Below are 26,459 nucleotides of genomic sequence, written 5' to 3'. Positions count from 1 at the left end.
ACAAAACTGCAGCCCTTTGCCTGCATTTATGCAGCCTTCATGATGTCACAGAAAAATTACAAAATAATCTCTTGTTTTTTTCCATCAACAGTTACTATTTGAAATATAAATGTAGCTTATTTAGTTTTTATGTTCCTTCTCTTTTTCGTCCTCCACGGCTATTAGTTATACTTTCTGGTCCCAAAAAATAAACAAGATCTGTTGAAAAAATATCTTGTCATGAAGTGCCTTAACCTTTTAGTTGTTGCTGTCTTACCAAGATATTCACCGATTAAAAAGACCTTCCCTAATGTACGATTTATACAGAGAATCTTTTTTCGCTTCATGGCTCCTTGCGTTAATCACTATATAAAATGTGCACACTCCTGGTCTAGAGAAGAAACCAATGATTGTCACAGCGCCTCAAAATATACTGAATAACAACACTGTGTTTGCTGAACAGAGAAACTATGTTGTTCAGCAGTAGATGAGTTGTTATTGTCATCGCTATGAGCAACACTCTATTGAGAGTATAATTGCAAGGGCTCTGCCTACTAGAGTTACACATGATCCTTCACCCAGGCAATGATGAAATAGCCTGGCTTAATATTTCACCGTTGTGATTTGATATTGATTTCTACGGTGAAATTGTTTTTCCACGTCCCTCCCTGCCTCCTCTGAGCTGTCAGGATCAGCTGTGGAACTGATGGAGATTTCGTGTTGCTCAAAGAAATCAAAACGTTTGACAAAAGGAGAACCAAACACAACTGCTTGTGCGCATCATGCGAATAAATGTAGTGAATAACAGCTCCATCTGCAGCGTACTGGACCAACAACAAGCATAGATCAGGGGGGTCTCTGAGGAGTCGGTGCATTGATTAGATATGAGACGCAGCTGTAATTTCTCCGTGATTGGACTGCGGCTGGCAATTATTTTCAGTATCGACAACACAGATGAATCAGAGTGTTTGTGCTGGGAACAGTATATACGCATCGATATCAATGTTTAGGTATGTGATGGTGATTTGCTGAACCTGGCAGCGAGGCCGCCTGTCGTCAGGAGCACGGAAGCGACAGCTGTGCCACAAATCAGTAGCCATTTACTGGTGACAGGGTCATTAGAGCTGCTCATCTCATCAAAAAAAAGAAAAAAAATCTGGTCAAACAGCATTCACTCGCTTTTCACACTTATAATTCTGCACACGGACGTGCACACAAACTCCTCACTAATCCACACACTAAAGTCACTGAGATGAACAGAGCTATTGGAGTCAGTCGGGTGAGGAGTGTTGCAATAGAGTCCAGAATACGAGAGACGGGAAAAACAAAAAAGAAAGACGTTTAAGACTCTGACTGTCAAAATAAAGGCCTTCATATCTGCAGTGTGAGTGGATAATGAGAGTAATAGACACCCCGCCATAGGAGAATCAGCTGGGACCAAAATATGAAGCATTTTATAGATGAGTGAAGAGTGAAGGAATGGATCAGTGTATTTGTTAATACGATCTAAAGAAAGCAATCGAAAAATTAATATGTTATGCAATCAAAATGTATATGTTTCAATCTTGTACAATACAATTTTATGATCAGCACATTTGTTTCTAACTTTAATTTAACTTAGAGATTCAATACCTGTATATTTATGTTTTTGTGTTTCCTTCAGCCTCACAGATTACCTGTGAAACTACTGCAGATGGACTGAATGTGAAAGAAGGAATGAATAAATGTGATTTTAGTGATGCTGAGTGTGAGGTGGTTACCTGCGACTGGTTTCTGTCTGTGCTGTTAAGTGTCATACAGAAGGGTGAAATAATTGTGACGCAATCGGCAGCTGACACCCGCAAGATCATGGCATCGCAGGAACAATGTTGAAAATAAATATTAAAAATAAATAAAATAAATATCAATATATAATTAGTGATAACTTTGCTTTTTGGCAGAATTCTAAATATTTCCAAATAAACTGCAGTTTTATTTATAAGATAAGGAATAATAAAACAAGTAAAGTAATTTTAACACAAATTTGATTTATAGATTCATTTCAAAATAAAAAGGAAATCAAATCAAATATTTTAAGTGCTTTTTTAAATCTAAACATATTGTTTGACTTTTGTTTATAAAAGACATAAGTCACCAATGGAAATCAAGGATTATTTTTGCCTGATTAATAATTAACATAAAAGGTCATCAGTAGGAAAAAATCCTTTTTACATCATAAATGTTATTCATAATTTTTCCTCTGAACCAAGGTACTAAATATTTTATGAAAATAAAATATTAACAAAACTGTTTTCCATCATAAAAGACACATTCAAATTACATTTGTTCAAATGTGAAATTCACAATGAAATACCTTTTTAAATAGCCAACAAAAACACTCAGCAACATTCATGTTATAAATCAGTCATGAGTGACTGAAGAATGAGGTGTTGGTCTCAGCTGCTGTGGAACTGATGTCTGATTGTGACAGTCAGTCACATGACAAATGCAGTGATCAGTAACGCTCACTTCTTTGTCATCTTGTGTCTTGTTGTGTGGCGGGTGTCCAGTTGTAAACACTGAGGGGCTTTGTGTTGACTTGCCATTCAAACCCGCACAGACTCAATCACATAATGATTATTGTCATCCTCCTACCTTTCTCAGAAAACTGGGGCGTCTTCATGACCCGGGCAGAATGAGGCGATGGGAGTTCTGCGGTGGATGACCTGTTTATCTTGAGATAAGGTCTGTGTGCCACCATGTGCCTGGAGATTTCATCATCAGAGAAAAAAATGTCATTATTTGTCCTCAAACTGAAGAAACAAAAATCTTTAAGATTTTTTTTAACAGCAGAAAGGTAAGAAAAAATACATACCTCTCTAGACAGCAACTTCAAAAGCAAAAACTCTTTTCTCAGAGAGAAAGAAGTTCAGTGTGACTTTCGGAGTCCTCTAAAGTTTGGGGGAACGTGCACACCCACAGTGATGACAGCGACTTAAAGACATAGAAAAAAAGTTTCAGAGATGTTTTGTTACCACTTGAGCGTTCAGAAAGTACGGTCACAATGCTGTCCTTTTAGAAGAGAGGGGGGGAGTCCAACAACAAGGCGGGGGTCAAAGGAACCAAAATAGAGCTGGAGGGCATCTAGTCGCTTTAGAAAACTACTTTTTGAGGCTGCGGTCTAATCGACAGACAAGAATAGCACATTGGCAGAAATGTATAAACTTCACAGAGTGATTCATTGTACCGAAATAAAACTAGCAACAGAATGAATCAAACAGTGGAGCCCTGAGTGAATCCACAAGTGTGAGACACAGCTCACTACTGTCCTGCCTTGTGACTCTCAGTGTCTCTTCCACTTCAATCACATACCACTGTTTCCCTCTGTGTGCTCCAAAAGCATGCCAAAAGTCACAAGATCTGCTAGAGGCGACGACATTATCCATCTATGGAGAGGAAAAAAGACATCTCACTCGTAAGTAGTCGGTGGGAGAGAAGGAAGTAAAGTTCCCTGACGCCGGCAGGAGTGGATGATCAAGAAACACAAAGAAACTCTCACCTGGTATTTTGTCCGTTAAGGTGTGTTGGGGTTGACTACCAGCAGTGATTTCCCTAAACAAACACATAGACCTGAGAGCACCTGCAATTCAAATAAACAGACCCGTGGGTAAAATGTGAATGGCATCGCCCCCCAAAACCCACATTTGCCTGACATTTGACTAAGCAACAATGACGTTCAACCTAAAATCCAGATTAAAAACTTTTTTCGATATATAAAAAAAAGTACTTGTCCTCGCATGAGACAACAAAGTAATTATCGGAAACTTAAACAATTTTCACATGTATAGTAAACAGGAACTGGTCGAACTGGTTCCAGTCACACTCACTTTCAGCGGGTAAAGCCCGCCCTCTTGTGGACACAGGGTCTACATGTAGCGCAAAAGGAGAAGGAGAAGGAGAAGTGAGATTATGATCAGAATATGAGAGACTGACAAAAAAGGAAGCATTTTGATTTATATTACAAAGCAACTCGGAAAGAATGATACACAAAAATAATATCAGAATAAAAAGAGCACAATGAAAAACGAGCTCAGCAATATGTGATATGTAAATCTCATTGACATACACTGAAAGACACTTAAATTTAAGCCTGGAGTTGTTGTTTTTCATGGTCATAGTATGGTTATGTTGATAAATGTAGCTATGCTATTGCACTAACATTCCAATGAATTAGTCTACTGGAAAGGGATAGTTCTTCTACGGCAATATTTTCAACTGCTTGTCTGTGGCTTGGTCATGGGGTAAGTGGAATTTCAGACAGACTGCTCGGAAGATTCCTTTATAGATACCTTGAAGACCTCAAAGACCTACTTTCTATTATTTCAGGAATTACTCAGCTCTGCTTTTACTCTTATCTGACAGGAGTTAACTGGACCCTCTTGTGTCTGGAGGGTCTAGCGAGTCATGTAAACACAAGTCAAGTGAAGCCTTGAGCTGTGCTGAGATGAGGGAAAACAGCATACAACACCCATGTTTAAATATGGGACACTGTTGTCCCATGTTACTGTTCAGATGGTACTTTACAACAAGGCTTAGAATGTCTGATAAATAAATACAAATGAACAGTTTCACTCTTGTGATTGACCCGGGAGACGTGTGGATATTAAAAATGCTCTTCTCCACGTAGAAGGAAACACCTGGCCCTCATGATGTGACTCAAATGACACTTCAGGAGTCCTGGCCCAGAAGGTAAATATTGTGGGGCTTCATACCAGCCAATACACTTAACCATCCAAAAATGTTAACATCAAATTACCAACCATTCATCCAAACAAATATTTGCTTTCTCTATATTAGTCTACCTGGTTTTTTTTTTTTAAAGATAATTACACTTTTGTGGCTCGTCTTCTGGGGGAAATACCAACATTCCACACACATAACGTGCCCTCTAGTAACGTTAACCTATTTGGTAAGTGGTCAACACTGAATTAAAAGGAAAGTAAAAGTTTATTTGTCATCGCTTTTGATGTAAACATGATTTTGAGCTCATATACTGTAAGTGAATGACCCACTCACCTGAAGGACTCAAGTGTCCAACTCCGCTCTCAACGCTCCGATACTAATATGTTGCTACAAGTCAGGGACTCTGAATACCTTTAAAAGAGCGTTACATGTTGTGCTCGTGACGTTTCCCCACTCTTGCGTGTGTAGTTTACACCGGAACTGTGCCAGTTGTGGCGTCATGGAGCAGCACGCGCGCTCTCCTATTGGCCCGCCTACCTGCACCTGTTCCTCCCTCCCACCAATCACGCGCACTCCTGAGCCAACTCCAAGATGGCGGATAGGACCACTGAATGGTACACATCACCGCGGCTCCCAGCGAACTAACCGCACGGTCTCTTATAACTTACTACATTCGTTTTTACCCTAACTAATGAGACAGGCCGTAGAAAGCTGCAGCAGACGGTTTGACGCGGACTCCATGGTTAGCCGGTGCGAGGGGCCGGACTCGATGTCGGCCTGAAGAGGTTGTCTTCATCGAGTATGGCCACCGAGAACAGGATCAATTTCTGGAGGAGAAACGCAAAGGTCCCTGGAAGGTGGGTTGCCCGAAACCTTCGTGTATATCTGACGCTACACGGCCCACTCAGTACGCGCTGGCGATCGGATTGTCACAACTGATTCAATGACAGCATTCGTGTTGCGTATGGTGGTTTCTGATGACTGTAGAAAGCCAGTCTGAGAGGTTCCAGCTGTGAGAGTCAGACCTCCACCAATGTTGACAGAAGGCAAGACGTGTGTCAGCAGCGACCCCTCTTCCCTCAAGACCTGTTTGTCGTGCGATCGTATGGGTGTCAAAGGTTCAGTGTGGTGGAAAGCCCTTCGAGATACATTATCAATTAAACCTTCTAACCTCATTGAAAGAGGATCTACGTTCTTGTTTTCGCTTTCTATGCGACTTATTTGGATTCATTCACTTACCAAACGAGTTTTATGGCGTTGTTTATGCTTTATTTTTTTCGTCAGTCTTATTTTTCCTTATTACCTAATATATTCTTTCGTCATGTTGCTAGTTTTTCCATACGCCTTGAAACATGTATTGTACAATAATGCTTTAAGGTGTGTCATCTAAGTTCTTCTGTATTATCCTTTACGCAAAAGTATTTTCCATTGTAGTCCTGTGCCTTCCTTCACAGTGGCTATTGAGTAATAGAAAGTGCTTCTTCTCAGACAAGCAATCTTTGTTTTGTGACACCCGGATTCAAGACTCATCGAAGGCCGTGAGGAGAGGGCGTAGTTGTCTAATACTCTCTGGTTGTTTAGGCAACATGGGCGGATCTGTTGGAAATGTAAGCATATGTTTGAACTGGAATGCCAGCAGCTTGTCTTCGGCCTCTGGTGATAATAACACGAGGCGGGTAAACAAGATTTTGGCAATGGCTGCTACTCGGTTTGTTCATTTGAAAGTTGGAAATAAGACTGCAATTATTCACCCTTTGAAAGTATAGCTAAATCCTCATGATGGTTTGGGTATTTTCCGTTAGACGAATGGGCACGTTCTTTTCCATTCTTTTGGAGTATCATTGCTTTTTCCATACCTTTGAAGTTCACCCCTCTAAATACACAACTACAAACATATTAATAACTTCACTAGGGTTTTCATATCACCTTGTCTTGTGACCTTGGATATAGACCTGCTTTCGTTAAAGGAGTGTTTTGTCCTCAAAAGTGACATAGAAACAAACACAAATACACATTGTTGGGATAAAAAAACACTTTATTCTGTTGGTGTTGAGTGTTGTGAGATTTTATGTATTTACTTAGTTTTCAATGTTTTAAAACATTCAACTGCTGAAATTGTTTACTTCCCTCAACATTGAGTCAGCTAATTTGAAGATTTACTTGTTAGGTCTGCTTTTTTGTTTTTACAATCAGTATAATGATGACAGCACCAAGGACAACTCTGACAGCAACAACAAAGGAAAACGCTTCTCTGAAATAGCTCTTGAAAATGAGTAAACCGATGTGTTTTTTGTTTGCTAACCCCTCTCTGTAGGAATTACAGATTATATTTCATCATTGTCTTTTTTGTTGACTGGATGTTGTTTTTTGCTTCATTCAAAAAGACAACATTAATTGAAAATGATATATATTATATTCATTTCATTCCGCTTATCCCACTGAATGTTCGTGAGAGGCTAGAGCGTGTCCCTGCTACTTGGGACTGGAGATGAGGCCATCCAGAACTGGTCACCTCTCCATCGTAGACCACATGCAGACACTCAGTTGAACACACTCACACCTACTGACAATTTGGAATCATGAATCAAGCGCAATTTGTTTTTGACTGTGGGAGGAAACCAAGATTAAAAACTCCACCCAGAAAGGCTCATTTACATATTTTGTAAAGTTCTGAACATGCCTTGTCCTGAAATGTGGAGTGTTCAAAAATGAACCGGAAAGAGTGAGAGACACGTCTCTTGTGTGTTCTACTGTAGTTTGGCAGTGCAGTGATGGTGGCCTTGGTGTCAGTGAAGCATATTGCTTAGTCAGAGAGCAGGCTGCATCAGCTGATGGATTCTTTCAGTGCACAGTGGTGTAGTGAAGAATGCAGAGCGGTCCACCCCACCCACCCTCCCACTCCTCCTTGGCTCTCATCCGCAACTATCTACCCTACATGTTCTGTCTTTAATGGGAGGGTGGATCTGAGCAAATCAAACTTCTGACTGCATGTGTTCTAGTCCTGCCACTTGTGTACCATCCACATATCCTGTTTCCAGCTCTCATCTTGATTTTTAAAGGAGCATTTGCTGAAGTATCCAATTGAATTTTCTTTTTAGAGCTCATTTTATAACTTGTGAATATAGACTGAAGCATTCTTCACTCATTCAGATCACAGGAAGGACAGTTTAGGAATCATTCTAGACTTGACTTGTCAACTGAGAAATAGGCGATGATTGCAAGAAGTACTCCGATGGCGTAAGAACAGAGGTGACCGTATTCCATTTTCTCCAGCGTTCAGCCGGTATATGGAGCTCAGCATCCCCCGCTTGACCCTCGGCTGCGACGCACGTAAGAGCGGACGTCCAAAATGCATGCTGCCATATTGTGTTGTTAATGCTTTGGTTGTGTCCCATCTATTTTTTTTTTTGTGAGCTGGTTCGCTGCACCCAAAATATTCAGCGTTTTACTGTGAGGCATTGTCTTGATTTAGATCGCACCCCTTTTTCGTTTGCTTGCTCTTGTTTCATGTCACTCAGCCTGCGTAAAGGCTCATGATCCAACTCTCAATCTGTTTCACAGGTATCCCAAAGACACAAAGCTCAAGACCAACAATGTCAAGTCGAAGAAGGCTTCCAGCTTCCATGAATTTGCCCGCAGTACCAACGATGCCTGGGACATCGAGGACGAAGAGGACGAGGATTTCCTCGGCAACCCTGCTTCCTCCACATCTCTGCCTTCTGGCCTTCATTCCGCATCAATTGTATCAACTTACAACCAGGTAAATATCAGTTTGATGTTGAATTATTCTTAATACAAAAGCTAACTTTTGGTTACCCATCACGTGCAGCACAACTCAGAGGACCTGGTCCCAGCCAGACGGGATATTCCGACTACAGAAGGTGACATCCTCCAGGAGGTGCAGGAGGAGGAGGAGTGCAGATATGTCAACGGAAAGGTGGTCAAGTCCAGCAGTGAGGTCCACCTCAGCACATGCTCAGGTACGGAGTGGATTGGCTGTTGCAGGACCCTGAGCATTCCCAAGCATTGATAGCTTTATCTGGTGATTGAAGGAGGAGATAATCTTAGTCTTTTCACCTCTAGCACAGTCCTCTTGTACTACACTGAACAAGTACTTTTATAGTATATATATATATATATATATATATATATATATATATATATATATATATATATGCCCAGTGATGACACTAAATTGTGAATATGTGATTCCAACTGATTTAAATGTGTCTTTAGAAAAAGGGTTAGCTTTATTGTCAACGAGGATCGCACCAACTAGGGAAGTGCTTTGGAATATCGTGCAAAAATGAACTACAATAAAATATGTAACTAATAAATAAACAACCCACAAACAACAAGGGCTGATCACAAATTCATGTAATATGCTGCATTTAAATAAGCGACAATAATTAAATAGCAATCCTCAACATCTACAAAATTGGTTGTAATAATAATAATAATAATAATGATGAGGCACATTCTACAGGGAGAAAATAAGCAGAGCGTCAGAGCAGCTGAGTTATTAATGATGTGCCCACAGAACACTCAGCAGTCTGACAGCTGTGGGAGAAAAGCAGCCTGGTGGTTCTGCTTTGGTACTTGTCTTGACTCAATGTACAGTGTTGAATTGGGCATTCAAACACAAATGTACAACATGCCTGTCAGACTCACTTAACATTAGCCTAACTGCTGCGTTCGTCTTGATATTTTTAATGAATAAATCATTGTTGGAATTTTTGTATTGCACACTGCAGGACCTGATTAGAAATGTCTTGTTAGGTGATGGAATCTTTGTAAACACACACATGTGGCTACATTCAAACACCCTCCTCTGCAGTGGCATATACAAACACACGCTGAGACACTACTCTCTCACTCCTTCAGCAATAATTAATTCCCCTGCATGATGTATTAGAGTAATCTTGTATGCAAACAAGAAAAACTCTTAACTCCCCTGATGTTATTGATCTATTAAACCTTGTCCTACCAGGAAGTTACGTTGGGAGTTCTTGTTTACGACGATGACCCAGACAACAGGCAAACTAATAGGACAGGTGCAAAAAAACAACAAAAATGCTCTGATTTCAATTTGGCATTGGAACCAGATTATGCTTGTTTTGCTGTCTTAAATTGAATTGTTAGAACGCTGTCGAGGCTCCAAACTTATTTTTCTATATTTTCAGCACATTCTGAATTGCAACCTGAAAAACCTCTGGCCGACATGCTGGTGTCTAAACATTGCAATCTTGCCTTTTCCAGCCTGTCACAGCACCATATTTGAAAACTGCACTGTGATGTTTCTCCACTGCAGTTAGGACCACACTCCAGAAGCAGCAGTCGCTCCCAGTGCGGCCCGTTATCCCACTGGTGGCTCGCATCTCAGACCAGAATGCATCTGGAGCGCCGCCCATGACTGTGCGGGAAAAGAGCCGGCTGGACAAGTTCAAGCAGCTGCTGGCTAGTCCCAACACAGACCTCGGTAGAATCACATCAGCAGCGTCCACTGTCATGGTTTTTAGTTTTGATGATGTGACATGTCTCTGTAGAGGAACTACGGAAGCACAGCTGGTCCGGGATACCGAGAGAAGTCCGGCCCATCACATGGAGACTTCTCTCTGTAAGTGCAGAATACACTCACATGCTTGGTTTTCAGTCTAAACCTCTTTGTGTCTTGCCATTAAACAATACTGTAGATGTGGCTTAAGTTATTAAAGGCAGGGGCTTATCTGCCCAGACACGTAATTGAAAGAATGCTCATTGACACTAAAGGATGACCCTGAGCGCGGCTCAGTGGTTACATGGCGATGCATTCTCTCGTCAACAACCTTATCTGGCTTCTCCTGGCTTATCTGCATGTTAGGGCTACCTGCCAGCCAACAAGGAGCGGAGAGAGCTGGTGCTGAAGAGGAAGCGGGAGGAGTACTTCGGCTTTATCGAGCAGTATTATCACTCCAGAACCGACGAGCATTACAAAGACACGTACAGACAGGTGTGTTGCTCACTTTTTTGGGAATAAGCACGTACAGTACGTAAGTTTGTTCACCGTCGACATTCTGATTTTTAGATTCACATCGACATTCCGAGGACCAACCCTCTGATTCCACTGTTCCAGCAGCCTGTGGTTCAAGAGGTAGGTAGAAGTAGGGCCTGGATTCATTCGCAGTTTGAAGTCAAATTTACATGTGGTGGATTCATACATTCGCATACATTTTAACTATTTTTTTTGCTAATATTTTTCCTGAATTACTGAGGTACTATCATATATGTGGTGACTCCTGCCCCACGCATCCTTAACAAAAAAGGAAAGTTAAAATACTGTGAAAATCAGAAGACGATTTGATAAAAGCAATAAATTACTTTAAATAGAGATTTTTTTTCTTCAATGATGCTTGCGCACATACCTGGTTCAGCTTTTCATTTAGCAGCTCACTCAGTCACCATGACAAATTGTCCATCTTTAAAATATATTTTTGTATTTTCCTCTTCTTCACTGTTGATCCTGCTCTCCAGGTGTTCGAGCGCATCCTCTTCATCTGGGCCATTCGGCACCCTGCCAGCGGCTATGTCCAGGGGATCAATGATCTGGTCACACCATTCTTTGTTGTCTTCCTGTCCGAGTTTGTGGGTAAGTCCTGGTGGTGACCTCTTGGAGCAGGCCTTTGTTTGGATTAAAAAAAAATAATGTTATTGTCGTCCCTGAGCATTTTATGAATCGTTTCTTTTAAAAAGATGTCTGCAGTGATGACGTAAACATGGTTTCTTTATACTTTCACTTCCTCTCGAGGTTTTCTGAGTCACCAAAAGAGAATGAGGAACTCCCCTCAGACCCACATAAGGATAGTCACCAGTGATCTGAGTACAATTGGTCTTTTGTTCTAGCGGAGGACATGGAGAACTTTGAAGTGGCAGCTCTGCCTCTGGACACGCAGAGGAACATAGAGGCCGACAGCTTCTGGTGTATGAGCAAATTGCTGGATGGAATCCAGGTACTGCAGCACACGCACAGAAATTAAACAAAGGTTTGTCTTCTAATGTACAATAAATCCTTGCAGGATAATTACACATTTGCCCAGCCGGGGATCCAGAACAAGGTGAAAGCTTTGGAGGAGCTTGTCAGTAGAATTGACGGTAGGTTATTCTCTCTGTATTCCTTATAACGGGTGTCACATTTGTCATTATAGATATGTATATCATTTCATGTTTGCTCAGAAAAAGAAGAGTCTGAGTCCAGGCCTCTTAACATTCAGGGGTCACATGATTAATCCAAGTGTTTTGATCCAGCATGTTTTTGTTTCTAGAGGACATTCACAATCATTTCAAAAAGTACGAAGTGGAGTACCTGCAGTTTGCGTTCCGCTGGATGAACAATCTGCTGATGAGGGAGCTGCCGCTGCGTTGCACAATTCGGCTATGGGACACATACCAGGTAGTCTTGACACACTGTCGCCAAAAGCCACACTTTGGATCAGGAAATAGATTTGACACTTGGAAATCTGGTCTGAATGTTTTCCTGCAGGCTGAAGCCGAGGGTTTCTCTCAGTTCCACCTGTACGTCTGTGCCGCTTTTCTCCTCGAGTGGCGGAAAGAGATTCTCTCCATGGTCGATTTTCAGGTACCGCAGCAGCGAACTTTTACTCTTATACTGGAGGCTGTGGCTGATTGTCTCTTCGTTCACCACATTAAGCAGGTGCTTTTTTTGCCAGCTTAACTGCCGTGGATTAATTAACAAACACTCTTAATGAAGCAGACTGGATCGGCTCTGCTTATCAGTCCGCTAGAGCGTGCCAGAAGAAGAGTTGCGGTATTGTATGAGGAAGTCTGGAGTGGCAGAGAAGTATGTTGGAGTGGTGCAGGACATGTGTGCCAGGTGTGAGACGGTGGCAGAGATGGAGGTAGCAGAGATGAAGATGCTGAGCTTCTCTCTGGGAGTGAGCAGGATGGATAGGAACAGGATGCAGTAGATCAGAGGGACAGCACATGTGCTCAGGTGACAAAGTCTGAGAGGCTTGATGGAGATGGTTTGGACATGTACAGAGGAGAGAGAGTCAGTACAATGGTAGGAAGATGTTGAGGTTGGAACTGCCTGGCAGAAGGTGGAGAGGAAGGCCAAAGAGGAGATGGATGGAGGTGGTGAAGGAGGACATGAGGTTTGTAGGTTTGAGAGAAGAGGAAGCAGAGGACAGGGTGAGATGGAGGACGATGATCTACTGTGGCCACCCCTGAATGGAGAAGAGACTAAACATAAATATACAGAAATTGATGTGGCGTAACATGATACAATGACTGTTGACTTTAAATCATCAGCCAAAAAACAACAATAGTAATCACTAAAAAAGTATTGACTTTGACAACACGACTGATACATCAGCTATGTGATCGTACCTTCAGATTTGAGGTCACACTAAAGCCCAGGCGACGTGAGCAAGGTTGCTTCCTATTTTTCTGGGCCCAGTTGATCATTTATTGACTGTCATTCATTTACCTGGACTTTGACACCAGCTGAGTTAATCGTCACCTCTTCCTCCCCAGGGACTGCTGATGCTGCTGCAGAACCTTCCCACCATCCACTGGGGAAATGAGGAAGTCAACCTCCTCCTGGCTGAAGCGTACAGACTGAAGTACACGTTTGCTGATGCTCCCAGTCACTACAAGAGATAAACCAGAGAAGCCGCTTCTCACCCCAGCTAGCTGGGCGGTAAGCTGGATGAACTGCTCTCGTGCAGCTCCAGTCAGGAGCATTGGAGTTCAGCGCTCGCTTTGGCGTTAGCTGGGTGTTCTGCAGCTACAGACTGTAACAGTATAAACTGCGTTACTAGAGATCGTGTTCTTGAACATGCAATATTGATTGTTTCTACAGTTTAATGTAAGTCTTAACAGGATGATGAATGTTTGTGAGATCATCCTGGAATTCATCCATCTTATTTGTAGATTTTATGTTCTTTACAAGGGAAGAATCTTCGAACACAGCAGGAAGCTGCCGTGGAACAGCTGAAACCTGGATGTAGTGTGACACTGGCTTGCTTTGTTCTCCTCAAATCTAATCTTGTAGATTCAAGAGAGGAACTCTGCAGGGGGGAAATTAAATCTGCAATGTACAATCAACTATTTAAAGCTTCTCCTTTTCAGATGAGAACTGCATGAGCTGTTAATGAGGGATATATTTCCTGGGGAAGAGGGAAAAGCTCTTGGGGGAGGGAGTGGGGGACAAATCGCATTTCAACTTGATGACAAGTTAAACGAAATTCATGAAGTGTTTTGTTGCAATGTTTGTGCCTCTTACTGGAGTCCATTTTCACCCAGTGGCGTACGCTGTAGGTAGATGAACCACAACCAGAACACTCAGTCTGGAGACTTAAAAGTGCCGGAAACATGGTGGTGATGGTTTTCTGCATGACTCAAAGTCAGGACATTTCCAGTGTTCAAAGTGGAACATGGTTTACTAGTACAGTGTAGACTCTTTAACATTGTTGCTGTAATGTAGACCAGGCAGTACATGCCCAGTGGATCTCCTGTTGTCTTTTAAATTGACTTCATCTAAAGGTTGCAGAGTTGCACTGTTTAGTTTCCCAAACTGGCTCTGTATCGCTGACTGCTGGTGGCTTCGCTTCAGCTTTCCTGTCCTCTGCAGGTTGACGCATGAAACTCATCATCGTTCTGACTTGACCTGGTGACAAAGAACAGTGACACTAAGGCAATAATCAATATGCTATTGTATATTTTGAGTATGTGAATGGTAGCACTGTGATGTATTTATTGTCCATGTGTACTTGAGAGGGAGGAAGATGAAGTGGAGTCTCTCTGAACTTCTGGACAGAGTCCATACAGCCATTTATTTTACGCACTCATAATACTGATCTTAATATCGGTGGTCACTTTTTTTTAACTGTCACACACGTTGCCAAGCAAGTTTCCATCTTCCATCGTCCTAGAAAAGGGTCCACTGACATTAGTGTCAGAGCCATATTGTCAAGGAAATGAGGATCATCCAGGTCTCATGTAGCAGCACGTCCTTCAAACTGAATCTTTTTTAGGTCTTCGTAGAGTCATCTAGAAAGATCTTGTCAATTCACTGTCACGTTCTTTAATTTTATCACAGGTTTTTATCGGCATGGAAAAGTTTAATAAGCACATGTTAAAATGTCTGAGCAGGTTTCATGTAGATGTGGCTGCTGCCTTCATGATTTGCACCCTGACGCTGTACAATATATGAATATTTATATTGTACAGCGTCAATACACATTTGAAGCACACATTAATTAGAAATCAAACTTGTTCATTCAAAATTATGCAGAATTTAGGCATATTTTTTTATCACTACTCTTCATAAAGCTTTAAGTTTCAAACACCTGACTGTCAAGTTTGTTTGTGTTACGATGATCATTCACAAGACGTGATCTGGAATATAATCGGGTACATGAATTGACATATAAATCTTTCGTCCAATATGGAGCTTGTTTCTACGTAGATTATTTTTAAAAAATGACCTAAGCCAGTTGTACATCTCTGAGGGAGTTGCCAAGTGTTACACTGATCTGTATTCAGCAATGATGGAAATTTTAATTCCAAATGGTTGCAGGACCTAAGTTGGTGTTAAGACTTGTCAGTCCTCAAATATTTCTCTGCTTTCATCTGGTGGTGTATTTCATTCTCAGCTGAATTTGCAGGGTCTGACTATCAATTGATTTTGTGTTGTCATTTTTATGTGTATGTATATGTGAACCCCCAACGCTAGGGGTTGATGAAGGTATTGCTGACGTACTACTGATGTTACATAAATGTGAAAATGCTTTGTTCTATTTTGTTGAGTCAGTTTCATCCTCCAGTTTGAAATGTGTGACCGTATGCCTTTCAGTCTTCAAGTGTGTAATTGGCCTCTTCATCCAGGTGCTCCAACAGATGATTGTGTCAGCACAGACTTGAATATTTTCCCCTCATGCCTCCATTTGCTTTCCTTCACTCCAGGCTGATGTTTGTACATTGGAAGTGTTGAGGCCAAATCGGGCTGATCACAATCACTTCTTTTTAGTTCCATCAGCCTTAAAGAGAGAACGACCTAATGGAGTATCTGCTGGACATTATTTTTTTAATTTATAATAAACTATTCCTTATTCTGTCTGTGTGTGTTTTGTTGACAAAGTTCTCCATCCTTTTTTTATATATGTATTTTTTATATATATTCTTTTATATTTTTTAAGAACTAAATATAGTTTGAAATTAAATCACAATATCTGAATTGCATTCGAAAACTACTGTTAAAGCCACTTATCTCTGACTGTAAAACATGAACAAAGAAATTCAGGCACCTTAGTCCTTCATTTAATGTAATTAACATCCATTGTTTCAAATCAAATTAATATAACAAGAAAGGTCAAAGTAATTTCAGTGAGGTGAAAACACAACAGTATAAAAGTAAATGACAATATGTATAATAGTACGGATGGCTCTTCCAGTTCAGCAAGTAATAATGGAAAATGTTTACATGAATTAGGACTCTAATTAAATAACGAAACTGACGGTAATGTGATGCCTTCGTGTTCTAAGGGCCTTACGGTTTGTTTTGTTTTTTTCTTCAAAGCAGGCAGATGATGCAACATTATTCACCGTATACGTCAAATAAATGTTGCATCATAGTCAGTTCAAACTGAAATGCGTGATACATTTTTATTTACTTGACATTCTCATTGAAACATTTATTTAAAAAGCTACATATCCTACCGTCCTTGAAGTAGTCCAACTACACACCGGAAGTGCTATTGACTGCTGGGATAAACAGCTCAAACTTCGCTAACACTCATGCAGCCATGCTGCAGTTGTTTTTACCAGTCATTCCAGACGTTCGCTCGACATTTACCGTGAATCTACTGTACCACCATCGAACGTGGTCCCGTTGAGATCAACTGGTAAGAATAGCGACGATATCCTCGCACGTTTTCTGTAGCGCGGAGCTCGTGCTAATGGAAGAGATGGCACTACGAGTAGCACCATATCGTTAGCATTCAATCCACTTCAGATCAATTGGGCGTCTGTTTTTCGTGGTTAAATGGTCATTTCAATGGTAATATTCTACCAAGGATCATCCAAAGCATTTACTCGATTCATGGGTTTAAGTTTGTATATGTTGTTGTTCAGAAATATACTATTGGTATTGTCATCAATTTGCATGTTTTGTTTCCTCCTAAAATTGAACTCGCCTGGTTCTTTTTGTTGGAGCTGTATTTCTAAGCTTGACCGAGGTTTTTATGGGTGCGACGTAAATATTTGTAACGTGACTATTCTTCTGCGTGTTCGGACGTTTCCCTGCCCTTTTAACTCGTTTGTGACTATCGTGATCTTGTCTGTCTTGTAGGAGGAACTAGTTTTTATAAGTATCGTGCATAAAAAAGGCACTTCTCTCGCCAACAATTACTCTGACTGTTAGGTCTAGAATCGAAAGTAATACTCCAATAGTAATAGTAATAAATAATGAATAGCATGGTGTGCATTGAAAAAGGGTCGAGGTAAAATGAGCCTGTTACGCTTTCATAGAGAGCTTGCCTAGTCCTATTGTAACATGAAATAACATGTTGAAATGTCCCTTTAAATAACGTTCTCAGTTAGGTATCTGCAGCATGCTTTTCTTAAAGAGGCTGTTATGGTCATTGGTTGCATCAATATTGCATCATCATCTCTTTTTTTTTTTTAACAATGCTCTTGATTCTGGGAATATTGAATGATGAGTTCTCAGCTACCACAGGTTTGACAACTCATTCGGCATGTTTTTCCATGATGATGATGATATCAGTTACGTTGGGATGTTTCCATAAGCACGATTTTTCACTACTACTTTTGACAATATGAGTCTCCCTCTTGCAATGAACGTGCGAGGCGAGAAGTTTGAATATTTGGGTGTGGCATACAAATTACATTTGCCAACCGTCATTCAAATGTATTGTTAAGTGAGGGGTTTTGTGTTTGTGTGAACCCCAGTTTACTGGCAATATGATCGACATGTTTCATTGTTCAGTTAGTTATGTTGTGTTTTTCATCCAGGAGAGCAGGTTTGGAGGAGGAGGATGGATGGAGTCAGTGTCGGCTCAAACAGAACACAGGAGACTTTCGACCGCTGCACCACAGCGTCTGCGACTCTGGCTCGACTGGCCACCTTGATGCAGCAGGTGGAGAGCAAACAGCAGTTGAACAGTCAGGCCCACGTCCAACCCCATCAACATCCATGCGTTTGTCCAGAATGTGGTCAAGACTTCCTTTGTGTCACTGACCTCCTGCACCACCAGCATCGACAGCACACATTACCAAAGCCTCACCGCTGCGCCTCATGTGGTCTGGAGTTCTCCCTGAAGTCGTCTTTGGACCTGCACAAATGCAAACAATCCTCAACCCCGTGTGTTGTTTGTCAGGGACAGACCAGGTTAAACTCGCCCTGCCCTGCATGTATGATTTGCTCAGTGGTGCTGGAGAAGCCAAGGTCGCTGTACCGCCAACCCCTCCTTCTGAACAGTTACGTTTGTGCTCCATGTGGTAGGGGATTTAGTCAGAAGCAGGCCCTGCTTCATCACCAGCAATCTGATTGTATTGATAAGCCACTTCAGTCAGGCAGAGAAGGTTCAGGTGAGTCCACCCCAGGCTCCCAGTCCAGTTCAGGACGCTCCAACTCCCCTGGACTTAGGACCAAAGCTGTTTCTGTGGCCCAGCTGTCTTTCAATCCCATCCAGACAAACATGAGACTGCAGCTGCATAAGTGCTCGGACCACGCAGTAGTTCAACTGAAGCCTCAAGAGAGGACCAGTCATGAAGCGGAGACAAGTACCAGGTCAGATGGTGTCAGCCGTGTGAAAACGGGGAAATCGGAGAGCCTCTTCCGATGTCGATCTTGCGACATGGCATTCAGCGACATGGTCCTGCTGCACAAACATCGGCGGATCAAGCACAGCAGAGAGAATAATGTCATCACTGAGCCGTGGAGCAGCGTCCGCATCAGGGAGAAGAAAACTATGTATCCATGTCCTCAATGTAACAAAGTCTTCATGCATCACCTCTCCCTATCAGCACATATGAAACAACACAGTAACAACGGCTCCTCTCTCAAGGGAGAAAGTTCCCAGAAAGACTTGATGGCAGCCAAACTAGTGGCTCTCAAAAACAACCATAGAGATAGAAAAACAGAGCGACCCGGTCGAAGTCGGCCCAGGAAGATACCGCGTGTTATTAATAGACGTCGTGAGAACGTGATGCAGGTGGACACAGAGGAGAGCGAGGAAGAGCAAGAAGTTGTGATGGAGGAGGTGGTGGAAGTTGAAGAGAGTGAAGAGGAGGTGGAAGAAAAGGAGGAGGATGGTAGAGAGTTTCCATGCCCCTCGTGTGCTGAGGTCTTCCCTCTGCAGTACCAGCTCAAGCAACATGAGGAACTCCACTTGACCGCCATGAGGCGGAGACAGTGTAGCGTGTGCTTAGACGAAATGGATCCCGTAGGCTGGTCCGGCTCACGGCGTAGGAGACTCTATCACTGTGTGCCATGTCAGGAGGGCTTCTCTGTCCTGGACCACTTCCTAGACCACTGTCAGGAGCATCTCAGAGCCCGGGTGGAGGAGGAGAGCATTGTCGAAGGATACACGCACCTGTTTGGCAAATGCTGACAGGTCAGGTGTTTGAAGAACTTTGTTCCGCTTGATGTTTCCCAAGCTTCTTTCTTTCAGTTCAGAATTTGCCAAAGTGATCAACGGTGAAGTGACATTCACAAGACTAAATACAGGAAGAATTGGCCTCCGAAAGTGACTCCTTACATGAAAAAATGCTTCTATTAAAATGTCAGACCTTGAAGCCTGGCAGTAAACGTTTTGGTATTTTCGTCATTTTTCCTGAGGTTGACTGCCAACTTGTAAGAAATACGTATAAATATCCATTGTAGTAGGTTTGTCTCAGACAAACGAGTACCTCTGTCTCTCTTGAACATCGGTGTTTTGACATTTTCTAACACTAGGTTTCATGGATTAGCCATGAGTTGTCCTGGCTTTCAGGTTTATTCCAGTTCCTGAACTAACTGAATCCAAAAGGCTGCAGTGGCCTGTTTTGTTTTGGATGAATCTTATTAGCATCTTCTTTTTGTTGATCCTAGCACAATAAATTTGGGTTTACTAAATCTGTAATTCTGCTTATTAACCTCCAAGACCCCTACATCAGGTTTGTCTTCTGCTGTATTGTTTTGTAGTTATCAGATCGGATGATCGGGGTGTGCGTGTGCTAGATTTGATTTCAAAGTAGAAGTTTTTATTTGCACTGGACTTATAAGACGAATGTTTCAGGGTCATAAAACACTTGGGTCATGTGATCCCTATGCAAACTGGCTGGCGATAGTTTTCAGAATGTGAGTCGACAAAGAGCTTTTGTGATGATGATATATATCTTTTCATTTGGCAGTATTTTTTCAAAATAAAGCAAATGTGTGACAAAAATTCAGTCTTTTTTATTTTCTGGGGTGAACAAAATGTGTATTTTGTAACAATTCTTAAACAAAAAATGGTGGACTACTAATGTCAATTATAAATTGTGTTCACCATTTGCCACAAACGTTGATACCAATGCAATATCATGCCTTTCACATAATGTGTCTTCTTGAAGTATGTAATAAGGGTTGTGTGGGAACTTGATGTTCCTCAGTTGCTGGTTGGACAGACTGTAGAATAAATGCCGATTTCTGTCTATTCGCCACCCAGCTATCTATTAAAATGAGTTGATAAATGCATGTGGATTGGGACTAAATCGTGAAAAATACAGTGTGTAATTGTTATGAGTGGAAATATATTCACTCCAGACCGCATGGTGGCGGTATGATGAACTCATGTTGGCTGTATTTCCGGTTTTGGAGCACGCTTTTCCTTCCGCGGGTTTGTGAAACGACACAGTATCGCCGTGTGAAACGTGAAGAAACGGACTCAAAATGAGCAAAGCGCACCCTCCTGAGTTGAAAAAGTAAGTTAAACGCACATTGCTTAATCGTGCGTGTCGGAAATTCGCAATAGTTTAATCTGGAAACTTGAGAATACGTGTCGCTATGATTGAATGTAACCGGCTAATAAGCAGCTAGCCTTTGTATCACAAACTAATGCGCGATTCTGTTTTCCAGGTTCATGGACAAGAAGCTTTCACGTAAGTCGATTTGAACATACACGTTTCTTTCAGTAAGCAATTGAAATAAACCATAAACAATTGCACTTTATTTCGACCATTGACGCTGTGTTGTTTCTTTCCGCAACCCGTTGGATCACAACAGTAATAGTTGGGTTATTGTCCTACTATTTCATTCATATTTAGATTGCACAATCGGGACGCGCATACAAATCAAACCAATTCTCTGGTCAGAAATATTGCTACAGTCGGTAAATTATTTTCACCAGGCCCGTTAGAATGAGATGTCCGCTGAAATAAGTGAAGGAACACATGTTTGATCGTTTTTTTTTTTTACTATTTTGATGTGCAGTGAAGCTGAATGGAGGCCGGCATGTGCAGGGGATTCTGCGTGGGTTTGATCCCTTCATGAACCTGGTGATGGACGACTGTCTAGAAATGGGTCCCGGTGGACAACAGAGCACCATCGGCATGGTGGTCAGTATCTGCAGTAGCGCAGAGTCTCCTTTATTGATCTTTAATTCTGCCATCGAATTCACCTTGTGCTGTACCAAAACATAAACGCGACACTTCCCTGAAGAGATGTATCCTTTTCCTGACAGGTGATCCGAGGAAACAGCATCATCATGTTGGAGGCTTTGGAGCGAGTGTAGTCCTGTTGAAGTCTCTCCTTCCTTTGTTTGAAAGAGAAGCTGAAGATGTCTCGTTTTTCTTGTTTGGAAATGTTGATCTTTTATGTGCGTTTGTGAATAAATATTTTTTTCTTTATATTTCATATGTGCTGTTAATGATTATTTTCAATTGATTCTGCATTTTAAGATAAAAAAAACGGTTCATTCGATGTATACAGAATACACAGACCAGTAATGAATTGAGTGATTCTCAATATTTAGTGATTTACATCCACTCCTACATGTTTCTCATCTACAACGTCCAGACATCGAAGGGGTTTTAAGTCAATGTTAAAATTGCCTTTATTTTGAAAATGCTAGCATGTATTTCTCTTTTGTCACTTCCATGATGTAAATACATTTAAACATTTAACACAAGCAAGTTTGGAGCCCCCATGCTTCACGTTCACATATTTCTACAAACAACCCATTTTATGGGAAACCTCATCAAATATTGTCATTCGTTCAACCTAAGGTAACAGGAAATGACGCAATGATTCTAGTGCGTGAAGAAAATGATGTATCCACGATTTAGAAAATGGAATATTGGTAGTCAAATGACTTTTATGATGAAGCAGGAAGTAAAGATGGCGCCATTTTTATTTTTTTTATGTTATACGCGCTTTTATTTTGAAGGCGGATTGTCGTCACCAGCCTCACGTCTTTAAACGTGCTGTGTCGTAACGTCTGACGGTATGTGGAGAGTAGCAATGTCGGAGGAGGTTGGGAAAGCGTTGCAGTCCGTGGTGGAGCGGGTGAACCAGGCGGCGACACGCCGCCCCAAGGTAGGTCCGAGGCCGACACTCTCGGGAGCACACTCCGGCTAAAGTGGCTACCGCTACCGCGGCTGGAAGAGGCGGAAGTTGGGGTTATATAAGGCGGTCAACCTTTGGATGGGTCTGCACTTTGACAATAACATGGTGTTCCAGCATCAGCAGCAGCGTGAGGAGAGTCGTGTCTTGCTGCTATTCTATTGGCTGCTTAGTCACCACATCACTGTTCATTCTTGAGGAGGAATATTGTGTATTTATATCGCTCATACAGCACTGGCGTGTCCACGATTAGTCATTCCGAAGGGTTTGATCCGGAAAATCTCATTATTATTAATATGAATAGCTGTTGTATTTTTCTGGGAAATGCACCCAGCTTTGATAGCATGACGAGTTATTTAAAACACATGCCAGTAACCTCGGTTAGTGAATTTATATATTGCTGTAAAGGAAGTCAGCTTCTTCAAACTTTAAGACCATGGTTCTCAGAGAGGAAGGGACAAACTAGACCAGGAGAGATCAGCTGATGAATATGGATGTGGCACCTCAGCATATTGTGTGATGTGATGATCCAGGCTCGGTGTAGCGTTTCCCCAGGGACATCTTAGCCATTACAGCCGACACAGTTTAAGACCTTATTTCTCTGAATGCATGGCTGTCTGTAATCTGTGACCCTGATGATGCAGACTATCTGTCGGTCCTCCAGCTTCTTACATGGCAGGTTCGTCTGTCATTGGGTCTGACCTTCTGCAGGTGCTGCCAGCCGTGGCGCCGCGCCTTGTAGCTGTCAGCAAAACTAAACCTCCAGAGATGGTCGTGGAGGCCTACAGGCAAGGACAGCGACATTTCGGGGAGAACTATGTGAGTACATGACACCTTCCATAAAGGGTATCTATCTATCTATCGATCTATCTGTCTATCTATCAAGATAGATAGATCTATTTAGATTTGGATCATGTGATGTTTATTTACTTCATTTACACAACTTATGTGGATTCGTCCTTAATTTCACACTGCACTCTTACTTTTTCCCCAGGTGAACGAACTAGTAGACAAAGCGTCGGATCCTCTGGTGGGTCATCAAGCTTTCACGAGGTTGATCTATCTGGGGTGTCATTAATACTGTCCTTTGATTGCCATAAGATCTTGGAAGCATGTCCCGATATCAAGTGGCATTTTATCGGCCATCTACAGAAGAATAATGTCAACAAACTTTTAGGTGAGTGGAGGTGAAATGTTTGACTGTCACATCTCATCCATCCATCCATCCATCCATCTACATAGCATTATAGCATGTTGTTTGTGTGGATCAGTGTGAGCAGGACATGGTTTTAAATGGTAAATACTGTGATCGTGTCGAGTTAATAAGGGTTAAGTGTATGGATGAGCATTCGGTTGAACATGCTGTAGTGAGACAATGTGAAGCTGAAGTGCTATAGTTGCCTAATAAACAAGAAAATACCAAGTGTTAATATTGCTCAGTGAGTCGTCACTGTAGGCTCCAATATTTGGCGGTGGTGATCCTCTTATAGTGTGCAAAGGTTAGGTTAAACTCCAATATTGAGTCTGAGTTCAACTCTAATCCCAGGTGTGTGTTTTTAGGCGTGCCAAACCTGTTCCTCGTGGAGACGATTGACTCAGCAAAGCTGGCCGACAAAGTCAACGGCTCGTGGCAGCGCCTGCGAGGAGCGAGCACTCAGAGGTTAAAGGTCATGGTACAGCTCAACACCAGCGGAGAGCAGAGTCAGTGTTGACCTTTCTGGAATCGATGATCAGTGCGGTGGACACTGAAGTGTGGTGTTTGCAGGTAAACACGGGCTCCCGCCCGAAGAAACGGTCAGCACGGTCAAACACATCATCAGAGAGTGCAGCGCTCTGCAGTTCTTAGGACTCATGACCATCGGCCACTATGGTTATGACCTCACCCTTGGCCCCAATCCTGACTTCCAGGTACGAAAATTCATGCTGAATTATCATTGGATTTGTAGCAGTTTAGCATCACAAAGGTTGTGGGTTCTCACCTCTATGGAGAAGTCCATTCCCAAATGATGAATGCTTATGTTATGTTGCTTCTCCTAAACGTTTCCCTCTGTTTCTGTGTGCAGATGATGCTGAGTCGCAGAGTGGAAGTGTGCGACAGTCTTAAGATGCCTCTAGAGGAAGTGGAGCTGAGCATGGGGATGTCCACGGACTTCGAACATGCGGTGAGTTGAACATTCTTTGAATATGCTGGGGTGGAATTTTACAATTTCAATTCATATGTCCTATTTATAAGCAAATCTTTCTTCACAGCCTAAAACTACAATTTTCTATGGTAAAAAATATTGATTTTGAAAGTGAAATGATTTTTACCGGGCACATTTGAAACACTAGATCTGCTGGACATTTGAAACCAGAGAGCTGGTTGACTTCAGAATTGAAAAATAGTTGGCCCCAGTGTAGGGCATCAAGATAGTGATGGTAGTGGTAAGTGATAGTCATAATATTTTGACCAATATTGTCATCAAAAATATCAATCATGATAAGTCATAATATATTTATATAGCTTTAAAAAATAAAAATAAGATCTTTCACTACAAAATTAATATTTGAATTACATGAACGAAATAAATGAAATAAAAATAAAATTACAGAATAGTAATAATAAACATAATGTTACAGAATGCAGTCACATAGTGCGAGAAAGTACTATTTTTATTTCCCCCTGACATTTTGCACAACCATGTAGCCTGTGAATTAGCTTAGCATAAATGCTAATAGCATCGAGCTACATTAGCACATATGTGTTTGGTTCAGGCATCAGCTAGAATGTATTTTTATTTCCATATTTTCCTTCCAACGTCCGCTCATTGAAATGGCAGCCTACCGCCATGTTTGCCTCAGCCAGGGGGCGGGATCACACTTGATTGACTGAGCCTGTTGACACTGAGTGAAACCGTCCTCCAAGGAAGTGGCAGAAGCCACAGCACTGTTTGTTTAATGTGAAACTATGTTGTGAGCCTGGAGGCCTGTATCATAGGTCTCTTGACTCTTCGGCAGATCGAGGTGGGCTCCACAAATGTCCGAGTGGGGAGCATCATTTTCGGCAACAGGGAGTACCCCAATAGTGCAGCCAACACTCCCATCCCCAGCCCTGCCCCGAGCCCGGCACCAAGTCCCGAGAAAACATCCAAGATGGTGTCAGAAGAAGCGGCTAAGAAGATGCAGCACCTCACTGTGTCTGAACACTGAAGCTTGGCTTCTCTTTTATCGACCCTTTAATAAAATAATCAATTCAAAACAAAATAAAAAAACAGACCGTGGAGTGGAGCTGTGAGTCAGTGTGTTTGCCAAACTCTGTCATGTCTACGTCAGGACTGGAAGAAGTGGGCGGGTCTCTACACAAATGACTGTGTGTGTGGGGGTCCTGTGTTCTTTGTTTTACTCGGGACAAAATCGGAGTATTATACTTTGGTATTGAAAGTTTTGCGCCGCGTTTTTTGTTGTGCGTGACAGCCAAGGTTATGTCATCAATCAGTGAAGACGTTTTTCCATCCATCAATCTTGACGAAAAGATATAAGATTTTATAAAAGCTAACCTTAACTTGCCTTTAACAATGTTAGTGAAATAAAGTTGTTCGTCGAACTACATGGTATTTGTTTGGGATTGACTGTGCTGTGTGATGTTTTCTACAGTCCCATCCTGAACACTTGTTTGTCCCAGAGTATCACACCACCATTGTTGTACAGACGAAGCTTAGATTTAATAAATCAGATCCCTTTATCAAGTGTCGGATACCCGTGTGAGACGAGTGTTTCTGGTGTCGATCCTATGCAACATCTCATGCTGAATAATAAATGTCAAATGAAAAAAGTCCTGGATCACCCCAACTGAGATCATACATCCAACTTAAATCCACTGTATTATTTTGTTTCCATTCTGAGTATTGCCCCAAAGTTGCTGGAATTGATGTTGTATTGGGGCCACATGTGGCTCCCAGGCTGCTCTTTGCTAACATCTGGTCATTTGTAAATGCAGGTTCCACCCCTGAGAATCCACTCATAAGATAATGTGACCCATCATCAAGGGGGTCCTAAGGTTAAAATGGTTTTTCATTTGTTTTCATTTTTATTCAGTTTTGAATTTTTGTCTTTCAAATTCAGTTTTTGAGTGCATTGGCTAGTTTTAGTTACTTTCAGTTTTTTAGAAATGCTTAGT

The 26,459-nt window shown here is 41.8% G+C and overlaps 5 protein-coding genes across 9 annotated transcripts in view; 4 read left to right on the top strand and 1 right to left on the bottom strand.

Moving 5' to 3' along the window:
• myt1b (myelin transcription factor 1b) overlaps positions 1 to 5,146 on the bottom strand; it is a 76,519-nt gene extending 71,373 nt beyond the window's left edge. For all 3 annotated transcript variants that reach the window (XM_053848292.1, XM_053848293.1, XM_053848294.1), the window contains exons 1-6: positions 5,035 to 5,146; positions 3,846 to 3,884; positions 3,518 to 3,598; positions 3,331 to 3,404; positions 2,834 to 2,952; positions 2,614 to 2,723 (exon numbers count right to left, since the gene is read on the bottom strand). In XM_053848292.1, coding sequence (XP_053704267.1) covers positions 2,614 to 2,719 — 106 coding nt within the window. In that variant the 5' untranslated portion in view covers positions 2,720 to 2,723; positions 2,834 to 2,952; positions 3,331 to 3,404; ... (1 more) ...; positions 3,846 to 3,884; positions 5,035 to 5,146. The remainder of the gene's footprint in view (positions 1 to 2,613; positions 2,724 to 2,833; positions 2,953 to 3,330; positions 3,405 to 3,517; positions 3,599 to 3,845; positions 3,885 to 5,034) is intronic.
• A 141-nt stretch (positions 5,147 to 5,287) lies between these two features.
• On the top strand, positions 5,288 to 15,831 carry tbc1d22b (TBC1 domain family, member 22B). The gene is made up of 14 exons (XM_053849759.1): positions 5,288 to 5,558; positions 7,975 to 8,031; positions 8,263 to 8,461; positions 8,531 to 8,681; positions 10,013 to 10,180; positions 10,248 to 10,318; positions 10,562 to 10,690; positions 10,766 to 10,831; positions 11,212 to 11,326; positions 11,581 to 11,687; positions 11,754 to 11,829; positions 12,000 to 12,127; positions 12,218 to 12,313; positions 13,231 to 15,831. The coding sequence occupies exons 1-14, from the start codon at positions 5,503 to 5,505 to the stop codon at positions 13,357 to 13,359; spliced, it is 1,548 nt and encodes a 515-aa protein (XP_053705734.1). The 5' UTR covers positions 5,288 to 5,502; the 3' UTR covers positions 13,360 to 15,831.
• A 533-nt stretch (positions 15,832 to 16,364) lies between these two features.
• On the top strand, positions 16,365 to 20,272 carry si:ch211-148l7.4 (uncharacterized protein LOC563603 homolog). Of its 3 annotated transcripts, none has more exons than XM_053849758.1 (2): positions 16,365 to 16,601; positions 17,734 to 20,272. In XM_053849758.1, exon 2 carries the CDS (start codon positions 17,754 to 17,756, stop codon positions 19,329 to 19,331), a length of 1,578 nt encoding a protein of 525 aa, XP_053705733.1. In that variant the 5' UTR covers positions 16,365 to 16,601; positions 17,734 to 17,753; the 3' UTR covers positions 19,332 to 20,272. The 3 variants fall into 3 exon arrangements, with proteins under 3 accessions (XP_053705733.1, XP_053705731.1, XP_053705732.1); XM_053849756.1 differs by having other exon boundaries at positions 17,731 to 20,272; XM_053849757.1 differs by having other exon boundaries at positions 17,709 to 20,272.
• A 268-nt stretch (positions 20,273 to 20,540) lies between these two features.
• snrpg (small nuclear ribonucleoprotein polypeptide G) lies at positions 20,541 to 21,595 on the top strand. The gene is made up of 4 exons (XM_053849761.1): positions 20,541 to 20,664; positions 20,819 to 20,841; positions 21,173 to 21,297; positions 21,423 to 21,595. Exons 1-4 carry the CDS (start codon positions 20,633 to 20,635, stop codon positions 21,471 to 21,473), a joined length of 231 nt encoding a protein of 76 aa, XP_053705736.1. The 5' UTR covers positions 20,541 to 20,632; the 3' UTR covers positions 21,474 to 21,595.
• A 546-nt stretch (positions 21,596 to 22,141) lies between these two features.
• Positions 22,142 to 26,033, top strand: plpbp (pyridoxal phosphate binding protein). Its single transcript, XM_053849195.1, has 8 exons — positions 22,142 to 22,276; positions 23,015 to 23,122; positions 23,298 to 23,333; positions 23,405 to 23,480; positions 23,864 to 24,004; positions 24,069 to 24,211; positions 24,367 to 24,465; positions 25,301 to 26,033. Exons 1-8 carry the CDS (start codon positions 22,187 to 22,189, stop codon positions 25,490 to 25,492), a joined length of 885 nt encoding a protein of 294 aa, XP_053705170.1. The 5' UTR covers positions 22,142 to 22,186; the 3' UTR covers positions 25,493 to 26,033.
• Positions 26,034 to 26,459: the final 426 nt, after the last annotated feature.

The sequence above is a fragment of the Synchiropus splendidus genome, chromosome 18 (genome assembly GCF_027744825.2).
Source record: "Synchiropus splendidus isolate RoL2022-P1 chromosome 18, RoL_Sspl_1.0, whole genome shotgun sequence".
NCBI classification, from domain to species: domain Eukaryota; kingdom Metazoa; phylum Chordata; class Actinopteri; order Syngnathiformes; family Callionymidae; genus Synchiropus; species Synchiropus splendidus.
This window is presented reverse-complemented; position numbering and strand designations above follow the sequence as displayed.